The 10811-nt window shown below is 37.0% G+C and overlaps 1 protein-coding gene across 1 annotated transcript in view; it reads right to left on the reverse strand.

The window, feature by feature from the left end:
• QSER1 (glutamine and serine rich 1) overlaps positions 1-10811 on the reverse strand; it is an 80458-nt gene that overhangs the window by 35913 nt on the left and 33734 nt on the right. Inside the window, exon 4 of the mRNA XM_012649658.1 lies at positions 5924-9616. Within this exon, the coding sequence (XP_012505112.1) occupies positions 5924-9616 (3693 nt within the window). The remainder of the gene's footprint in view (positions 1-5923; positions 9617-10811) is intronic.

Genomic DNA, 10811 nt, shown 5'->3' on the forward strand with positions numbered 1-10811 from the left:
AAAGCAATAAAATGGACGTTCTAAATCCAACCATATCAGTAATTACATTAAATGCAAATGATCTAAATATACCAATTGAAACATAAATTTTCAGATTGGATTTTTTTAAAAGGACAAAAATGAAATACATATTGTCTACAAAATATTCATGTTAAATATAACGTCACAGAAAGGTTAAAAGTAAAAGGATGGAAAAAGATAAAACATGCAAACGTTAATCAAAAGAAACCTGGAGTGGCTATACTGACATCAGACAAAGTAGACTTCAGAATGAGGATTATTATCAGGGATGAAGAGAGACATTGTATACTGATAAAAGGGTCAATTCACCAAGACTTAACAATCCTAACTGTGTACAAATCTAAAAACAGAGCTCAAAATACATGATGCAATAATTGATTGGGCTAAAAGGAGAAATGGACAATTCCATAAATATACCTGGAGATTTCAACACTCCTTTCTTGGTTATTAATAGAACAAGTAGACAATCAGCAAGGTGAATCATACTGACAACCAACTTGACTTAATTGACATTTATAGGACAATCTACACAATAACAGCAAAATACACATTCTTTTAAAGTGCACATGGAATACTCACCAAGATCAACCATATTCTGGGCCATAAAGCAAATCTTTAACAAATTTAAAAGAATTACAATCACAGTAAGTATATTCTCTGACCTCAGTGGATTTCAACTAGAAATCAATACAGGAAAAATATCTGTAAAATCCTCACATACTTGAAAATTAAACAATGTAATTCCAAATAACTCACGGACTAAAAAGGCAGCATCAAGGGAAATTTCTCAAATTTTGGAATGCAAAGAAAATAAATAAATCACATCCAAATTTGCGGGATGTACCTAAAGCAGTGCTTAGACGTTTACAATATTAAATGCTTATAGTAGAAAAGAAAGGTCTCAAATCAGTAATAGAGGTTTCTACCAAAAAAAAAAAAACTAGGAAAAGAAAAGCAAAATAAACCTTAACAAAGCAAAAGAAATTAAATAATGAGAACAGTAGAAATCAATGAAATTGTCAACGAAGGAGAAAAGGCAGTGAAACTAAAAGCTGATCTTTTAAAGAGATCAATAAAATTGATAAACTTCTATCCAGACTGACCAAGATGAATAGAGAAAAAATTCAAATTACTGACATCAGAAATGAGAGGGGAGGAATCACTACAGATGCTACAGACATTAAAAAGATAATGAGGGAATGCTACTATTAGTAGCAATTCTATACCCACATATTTGACAACTTAGATGAAATGAGTCAATTCCTTCGAAGATACAAACTAACAAAACATAGTCAAGAAGAAATAGACAAATTGAATAGCTCTGTATCAAAGGAATTGAATTCTTATTGAAAAATTTTTTGACAAAGAAAATTCCAGGTCCAAATGGTTTCACTGGCAAATCTGACCAAACACTTTTGGAAGAAATAGGACTACCCAATCTCTTGCAGAACACAGAAAAGAAGGGAACACTATCCAACTCAGTTATGAGGTTAGCAATTACCCCTTACCAAAACCAGAAAAGTGGACTACAAAAAGAAAACTGCAGAACAATAACCATTGTGAACATAGATGCAAAAATCCTCACCAATATCAGACAACTGAATCCATCAATGTATAAAAAAGATAATATATCACAATCAGTAGAGTTTATCCACAGAATGCAAGCCTGAAAATAAATCAGAAAATCAATCAATGCAATTCACCATATTGACAGACTAAATAAGAAAACTGCATGATCATCTAAGCAAAGAAAAAGCATTGCCAAAATTCAACCTGTATTCATTATAACTGTCAGCAAACAAGGCAAAGTAGGGAACATCCTGACAAAAGGCATCTACAAAAACTGACAGTTAAAATCAGACTTAATGGTAAAAGACTTATTTCTATGCCCCAAAGACTGAGAACATGACTAGGATGTCCACACTCAAGACTCTTATTAAACATACTTGAAGTCCTAACCTGTGAATTAAAACAGGAATAAAAAAGGCAAACGATTAGAAAGGAAGAAATAAAACTGTTCTTATTTGCAGATGATATAATTTTCATATATTTCTACACAGAAAATCCTATGAAATCTACAAAAAAAAAAAAGTCCTAAAATAAGTTGTGCAAATCCATAGGCAAATATGCCACTCACCTTGAATGAAATTAAATTATAACTAGCCAATGCTTCCGTTGGCTCAATAATAATAAAGGTATTTGATACAGATTCAGAAACGTTTTAGTAGTATAAAAACTAGTTTTTTACTTCACTTGAATACAATTTGAAGGGAGTAGGGACCAGTGAAAACAGCACCCATCTCTAGTTTTGGGATTCAAACAGGTTTTCCTCTTTTTATATCCCATTGGTCTTTTCAACACAAATACAGAAATCAGTTAGACAACTGTACACCATCTTGGCTAAAAGAGCCTAGCACTTAGTGTACATGGATCCCAGATAAAGTTTCATTGTGTTTTCTTCTTAAGCCAGTAATTTTTATTTTATAGACAATTATTTCATCACAAACTTTACTAGAAAATACTATTATTTTAGAGCAAGGAACATGCCCGTTAGGCATATAAATAATTTAAAGTCCAAAAAAGGAGAAAACAGCTGTAACTAAAGACATCTTCATATACTAGGAATGGCTACAGTAGTCTACAAAAGCTGGCAACAAGCCATATGTTCCAGAAAAGATTTCAAGTATTTAGAAATTGGCATCCCTACTTGTAACTTAATTACCATGGAATTATGAAATATGGGGTACTACAGGCCCATCATATCCTATGACTTCATTTAAACTGATATTGTTCAACATATGTGCAAAACTCAGAATTCTAGTCACAAAATTAAAAGCAAGACCCAACTATTTAACCTTAACTCATGGTTACCTTAATGTTCTACTTTTCTTTTATATATCCTCATTCATTCAACAAACATTTATTGGGTATCTACTGTGGAATAAAAATAAAATCCTAAACTCCCCTGACTGAACAGACTCCCTTGGCCAAGGAGACCCCAGAAAAACTTTAAAAATGAAGTTTCCCAGCCATGAGGTGATGGGAGGTCAGTCATGCTTCCTCACTAACCTTTATCAGACCTTTTTTCCTAAGAGTTAAACAGAAACCGGCCCTGAAAAAATAAAAAGAACAGAAGACTCCTCCACTGATTTAAAATTCAACCAGGTTGGTGCCTTAGCCAGACCCCTCTTTTGTTGCAATTTCAACAACGAAGGTCGACCAGCTTACAAAGCATTCCTCCCTAATAAATGACCACCGACCCTAGACTGGTTCTGGCTGGAGGCTGCACACAAAGTGCCTTGTGTCCTAAGTTTCACCTTTTGAAGTATAATTTTACTTCATTTTAATGTTAACTCTGTCCCCCAAAGTGAACATAGGATATATGTGACATACATGTTTGCCTATCACACATGTGTGCAACCCCCTTTCATGAATTTCATAGCTCCTCCCATAACCTGTTAAATATGTATGTTTAGCCAACCTGTGTAGCATAAAACTCCTGTCTCACCCTTCCTTCCTGCTTGTTTTCGGTCTCACCTGGAGATTCTGCTTCTCAGCAGGCAGGCTGCAACTCATCATAAGAAATAAAGTTCTCCTTTCCAAATTTATAAATCTCATGTCTCTGAATTCTCTCAAAAACCCTACGAGAAGGATACTATATACTATATCACAGTCCCATTTTACAGATGAGGAACACACCCTAAAGTCACACCACTATTAAGCTAGGATTTGCACCTAAGGTGATTTAACTCTAAAGCCTAAATTCTTAACTATAACCATTCACTGGCCTAAAGGAACTCACACTAATGAAATATATAGAAGTGTAAATGACTAAATTAAAACACAAAAGTAAATGCTTTCATAGACAATTAAGGGCTGTGGGAATTCAAAGAAAAAGAGCACTAATTCTGCCTGGAGTAGCTTCCACAAAATGACTCTGAAAATAGTTTTGAAAGATAACTAAGTGTCTGCTGGACTAAAAAATGGAGAAGGGAGCAGCCCAGGTGGAGAAAAATCTGTTCAAAGGCTCAAATCCTGAAAGGGGGTTAGACGTCCGAGAAACAATGAGAAAATCAGTAGTTACAGAAGAAGGAAAGTGGAAAGAGTAAAACTATGGGAAAAAGAAAACTTTTTCATATTTTCTTTATTTTTTCCCATGAAGTATAAAGAGGTGTTTCATAGCAGAAGTAACAATCAGCTTTCCTTTTATACAAAGATAAATCCGATGACAATGTGGAGGATGGAATGAGGAGGACGATTCTAATGAAAGTAGAATGTTGTAGCAATAGTTCAAGTAAGAGATGATGGGTTCTTGCAGATTACGCAATAAGGGTGGTAAAAACAGAATTTCAAAGACCTAAGAGTTAAGGACTGGGTTGACAGTGATAATTTTAACTAAAATGAGATAATGGCTGTCCAGAAGAAACTAGTTTTAGACTCATGTTTTAGAACAGAGATTATAAAAGGTTTGCTCTAGGAATGTAAAAGGGAATATAATAACAATTGCAAAGCACTCTGAATTGGGGAAAGGGGAGCTAGGATTAGCTGCATCCACAGTAATGTCTTTGAACCTAAGACTGACTTTCCGTTATGCTAATTTCCCTGTGTAACAAAATGAGAATTCTTTACAAATGTATTATCAGGCACCAGTTGTTTCACATCATCTTAGTAGATAAAAGGTAGTCTCAAAGCCAGAGAGAAGATGAGAAGTACATTACTAAACAAAGTTTAACTCTTAAAGTACCACCCTCTTGGTACTAAATAGCTCAGCAGGAAGACAGGCTCTAGAACCAGACAAACCTGGGTTCAGATTCCAGCTCTGTGATTTAGTAGCTGCTCAACCTACACAATTCATTTACTCTGTTGTATCATCTGTGTACTGGAGAAAACAATGCATATCTCACAACATTGTTACTGTTCTTGGTAGCTGGTAGAGGCATGGTAGCTATATTATTGTTATAAATTTCTCTTTGGCATGTTTCTTAAAAAAGTAACTTTTATACTTACCCATCAATTATTTTACATAAGGTACTGCTTCTTAAACATTTCCTCTCAAGTTCCCTTAACCACAGAGTAAAGTGAAACACATACCCAAAGATTTGGGTATATAATTTGATGCCAGCACAAAATTTAAAAATTTTATCTTAATTATAAAATGTGCACATTGCATATGACATAACCATATTTAATACTAAAATGTTCATCTTCAGGTAAAATTGGCATACCAAGAAAATATGCTAGGTTTGTACTACAACAGGACCCCCAATACAGTGCCTCATAGCCATAAACTACTTTAAGATGTCTTAGATTAGAGAAGTCTGGCTAGCATACTGCATAAATTATGCTGCCTATGTCACAAAGCCAAGAGAAACCAGAACTACTCAACCTAAAACCCAGATCTATTCTATGGGCAAGGAAAATTTTAAAAAGAAAACAAGTCCTGGCCGGACGCAGTGGCTCATGCCTGTAATCCTAGCTCTCTGGGAGGCCGAGGGGGGCCGATTGTTTGAGCTCAGGAGTTCGAAACCAGCCTGAGCAAGAGCAAGACCCCGTCTCTACCAAAAATAGAAAGAAATTAATCGGACAACTAAAAATACATAGAAAAAATTAGCCGGGCATGGTGGCGCATGCCTGTAGTCCCAGCTACTCGGGAGGCTGAGGCAGAAGGATCATTTGAGCCCAGGAGTTTGAGGTTGCTGTGAGCTAGGCTGACGCCACGGCACTCACTCTAGCCTGGGCAAAAAAAAAAAAGAAACAAGTCCCTAAGATACCTACCTATGTATTTTGTCCTGAAGATTTATTTGTAAACCTGCTTTAAGCTAAAAAAGCTTAAAATGCAGACTATAGTTAGAAAAATAATAGTAGAAAGTCATAATTGTGAATCAAAAATCTAAAACTTTACCTGTTTTCTTCTTTTTATCAGAAGTAGCATCCAAAGCAGTTAAAGGAGTAGAGACGCTTTTATAAATATCATGACTGCATACTCCAGGATCATCTTCATCAGAAGAAAATGAAGATAAATGTTCCAAATTTTTAAGTTCATTATCAACTTTTTCTGATGGACCGTTACCCCCACTTTCAGACACTAAAGGTGTGGGTGTTGATGAAGTCTTTGGAAGTGGTGGGGGACAAAATGTACGAACCATCTGGGTCCCTGGCCGTCTAGTCCTGTTAGGCATTCGTACAGCAAGAGTGGAAAACTGCTGCTTGGGCCCAGATTTCAGAAAATCTAAGAAAGAAGCAATAAATCCTGTTTTGACTTCTGGTTGTTTTTCCTCCACTTCTTTGATCTTCTGCCTCATTTTTTCTTGATGCTGATAACCATCATGGCAGCTTTCCGAGGAAGGAGGAGTATATGGTAAATATATATCTGTTCCCCTTGGATTCTGGCGTTTGCCTTGGACAGGTCTTTTCAGCTGTTTCTGATTACTGTTGTCTTCCTCTTTAACTTGCCCTTTTCCTTTAGCTGTTTTCTTCTGAAGGTTAAAAGGCATTAAATCTTGATTTTCTTCTTCCATCTTGACACTGATTGCATCCCCAGGTTGGGCCATGGCCAACAGTGCAAGTGTGCTCCTAACTGGGTTCATTGACACACCACTGTCATCACCCCCTAAGGTAAATTCATTCTCTGATGTAGCACTCTCTCCACTTATACTTCGACTACTAGAAACAAACTCTTGGTTTCTGTTATTATGTAATGTACTATCAACAGGAACTTCACTGTCTTCTTCAGATTCATGATTGGCAGCAGACTGTTTCTTGAATGGGCCAGAACTTTGCTCCTGGACTTCATGACTTGGTCCAACCACTGCTGAAGTTACTTTAGTTGGTACATTTTGACCAGGTGTTTCAATGTGCTGTTGTTCAAGAGTGATTTTTGACTGAAGGGTGGGGACTGGTGAAAGGTTTACAGTAACTTGATTTCCATTTAAGGAAATTTCATTTATATTCTGTGACTTTCCAACTGTAGCTGTTATAGAGTTAAAATCAGAAGTCACATGCCTGACATCTAATGACTGCTGAAAATGAGATTTAGAGTCACCATCTTCAACAGCCTGCATAGTTTCATTTGAAGTTGACTTGGAAAAATCAGAAGGTGTAACCCCACAAGCTGCTGCTGTAGCTGCTAAAATATCATCTACGTTTGATAAAATATTTCTTTCATCACTGAGAAGCATTGCCTCTGGGAAACATATTGATCCAAGAGAAACAAACTGATTTTTTGAATCATGTCGATTTGTTTCACTAAAATGGCCCTTTGTTGTTAGATGTTGTTGTAATTGTTTTGAAGACTCAGAGAGGTCCATTTTCATAATTTCCGAAGTTTGAGGATGGAGCTGCTGCTGAGAATGATCACCATTGCTCTGAATAATATGACCATCCATCTGAAGGAAAGGATGTGCTATTTGTTGAGGACTTTGAACACGCTGTGCTTGTAAAGATGCCTTTACTTGTCCTAAACCTGCCTGCAATATTGACTGCTGAAGGATTTGTAAATCACAGGCAGAATCTAAAAGGACTTGTGTATTAGGAAGTGATGCCTGATGGCCATGTCCTAAAGCATGATTTGGAATTTGAACTTGAGATGAGGCATTAATTATTTGATCATGCTGTTCCTGGACCTTGGTTTCATGCACCTTATGTACAAGAGAATGCTGCTGGTTTAGGTCTTTAGCATTCAACCTTACTTGTGGAGTTTGTATTAAATTAGTTCCTTTCTTAAGATCAAGGGTGGCTGCATTATTGACTTGGACAATTTGTTGGTTAATTTGTGTCACTGAACCAATCATGCTTTCTTCTTTTTTTGATCCTTGTAGAGCAATCCCAACAACTTGATCTTCAAGATGGGAATTACTTCTGATTACACTCTGAGAATATCTGTCATCTGCTTTTGACACCTTGTAAGTTGATTCTTGAGCATTAATTTCCCCATCAGACAGCCTCTGGGTTGACGACTCAAGAGATGCTTGTGGCTGCAATACTTGTAACTCTTGCATTGGAAAATCGTCTTCTTGCTTTGAAGATGTATACACATCCGAATCAAGTTTTCTTTCAGCGTAAGACGTTGGATCAGGGGAAGGTATGTTATTCTGCAATGTCTGACAATGAGTAGAGGATGCAAAAGGTGACTGGACAGCAGGCAAAAACTTCTGGGACTGGGGAGATGATGACTCTTGAGTCTGAACATTTTGGGAAGAATGCACAGAAATATAATTTTGGGTTGGGCTAGAATCTGGCAAATTCTGAGCCCGAGAGGCAGAAGAGTAAGAAAGAGAAGGGGCTGTTAATGTCAGGGACTGCCCTGAAGCATAGCTTTCCGAAGGACTAACAACTGACAAAACTTGTGATTGAGATGAGTAACTAACCTGCGTCTGGCTAACTGGTGATAAACCCTGAGAGTGACCTGATGAATAACTTTGAGACTGACTGACTGAAGACAGATCTCTAGTCTGAGCAGGGAAATTCTCATTTGTGACTGAAGATAATACCTCTTGCTGATTAGATGAATAACTGAGTGTCTGATTTTCAGAAGTTATAGTCTGAGATGACCCAGAAAAAGTCAATGTTTTATATAAGGATGGCAATTTCTCAACCTTGCTGGACCTATAAACCTGTGAATGAACAATAGATGGCACATTATGTGGCTGTACTAAACCATAATTTTGGGACTGACTAACTGATAAAAGGCTTGGTAGCTGCGCTGTAGAATAAATTTGTGCTTGGCCCGATATTACAGAACTCTGGTTATGTAAAGGTGTGGAATAGCTTAGTGTTTGCACAGGAGGAATTATACTCTGAGGTTTGGGGTTCTTAGTTGATGTTAGTGGTTGTTCTATAGAACAGCTTTTTACTTTTGTAGTAGAAGGAAGATACCCTGACGATGGAATTACGGATGAATAAGACTGAGCAAGCTCCACTGAGACCTGGGAGGTCTTCTGTTGCAATCCTCCATTGCTCACCTGAGTGGAATCTCCAATTGCGCTACAGGATAAAGATGACTGCCTGGTTGTTTCCTGAAAATTAACTACACTTGCATTTGATAGATAACTATGTAAGGAGTGCTGTGAACCAGTCAGTTGTGCCTGAATAGACTGGGTACCTGAAGGCCGCTGATGGTGTTTAATAACACTACATTCTCGAAGGAGAGCTCTTTCAATGGAAGCAGTAGAACTAGTAAAGAGAGTTGAACTGTAGGCTTGAGGAGTTTGCTGGGCTCCCCCAAGTCCTGAAGGCAACAAACTAAACTGAGGTTGTAAAAGATGGGGAGCAGATTCTTGAGCTGAGCGATACGTTGAAGACTGAGGTGGTATATTGTTACTTAATGCAGAACTGCCCAGGCGCTCGAATGCTAAAGCAGTTGGAACAGTTCCCTGGGAAGTCTTGATTTGTAGCAAAGGGTCATGAGGATTTAAAATTCCATTTGATGTAGTGTTAAAAGTTGAGTCCTGAAGCACCAAAGGTGAGGTGGTAGCAAAGTTTCTATTGCTGAAGGTGTTGGGATGCTGATAAGCAGGGAGGGCAGATGGTGGAAGTGTTCCAGTGCTTGGCAAAGGTCCAGTAACAAACAGCTCAGTTGCTGCTGAGGAATGCATGCCTATGAAGAAAAGGCACAAAGATTTTTATGCAATCACAGGACAAACACTTAAATATACGTGTCCATAGTAGTGACTTATCTAACCTGTCAAAATGTCTATAAGACTTAAAAGCCTGACAAATTAGTTCTGCAAGTAAATTTTGAAAATTACATTTCAAAATAGCTAGCTTTCTTTTTTCTTCTGATTTTGTTTTTTTGAGACATGGTCTTGCTCTGTTGCCAGGGCTAAAGTGCAGTGGCATCATCATAGCTCCTTGCAACCTCAAACTCCTGGGCTCAAGAGATCCTCCTGCCTCAGCCTCCCAAGTAGCTGGGACTATAGGCACACACTACCAACACCAGCTAATTTTATTTTTATTTTTTGTAGAGACAGGGTCTCACTATGTTTCCTGGACTGGTCTTGAACCCCTGGGCTCTAGCAATCCTCTTACCTTGGTTTCCCAAATTGCTAGGATTACAGGTGTGATTATGGCCTCAAAATAGCTAGCTTTCTTAAAGTAAAAACAAAGTTACAATTCACATCTATAATTGATATATAATAAATGAGCTTATAATTAGTTTGATAAGGCCATCTGAAAATTAAGAAACCAATAAAAATGCACATAATCTCTAGTGATTAATTTACCCTGAAATCCCAAAGCAAAATACTAATGGACAACCTAAAATATTACATAACATTGAAATTGAAACATCAACACTAAATTACCTACATCTATGATGATAAATAAATCTAAAAATACCAGCGATGTTAACTGCAAACTGTACAGTTTCTTTCACCAAAATATATTCATTTAAAAAAATCTCCTGCATTTCAAGTTCTGACTTCTTATGAACAACTTCCCTATAAGAATAGATGCATGCTTATCATGAAAGATTGCTCAGAAATTAATAAAGTACTGTCAAGAAGACATTGCTAACATTTCAGGACAGCACTCTAGCTAGCCACATATAGCAAAAGTAAAAATATGTATATCCTTGTGATCAAAAAAGTTCTATTTTTAGAAATTTATTCTATAGAAGTGGACACAAACATATTTGTACAAGATATTCATTATAGTTATTATTTATAACAAGTAGAAACAACCAAGATATCCATCGACAAGGATCAATAATTATGGCATATCCTAATAATAATGTTGCTAGGCCGGGTGCGGTGGCTCACGCCTGTAATCCTAGCTCTCTGGGAGGCCGAGGT

The sequence above is a fragment of the Propithecus coquereli genome, unplaced genomic scaffold (genome assembly GCF_000956105.1).
Source record: "Propithecus coquereli isolate 6110/MARCELLA unplaced genomic scaffold, Pcoq_1.0 Scaffold30, whole genome shotgun sequence".
NCBI classification, from domain to species: Eukaryota; Metazoa; Chordata; class Mammalia; order Primates; family Indriidae; genus Propithecus; species Propithecus coquereli.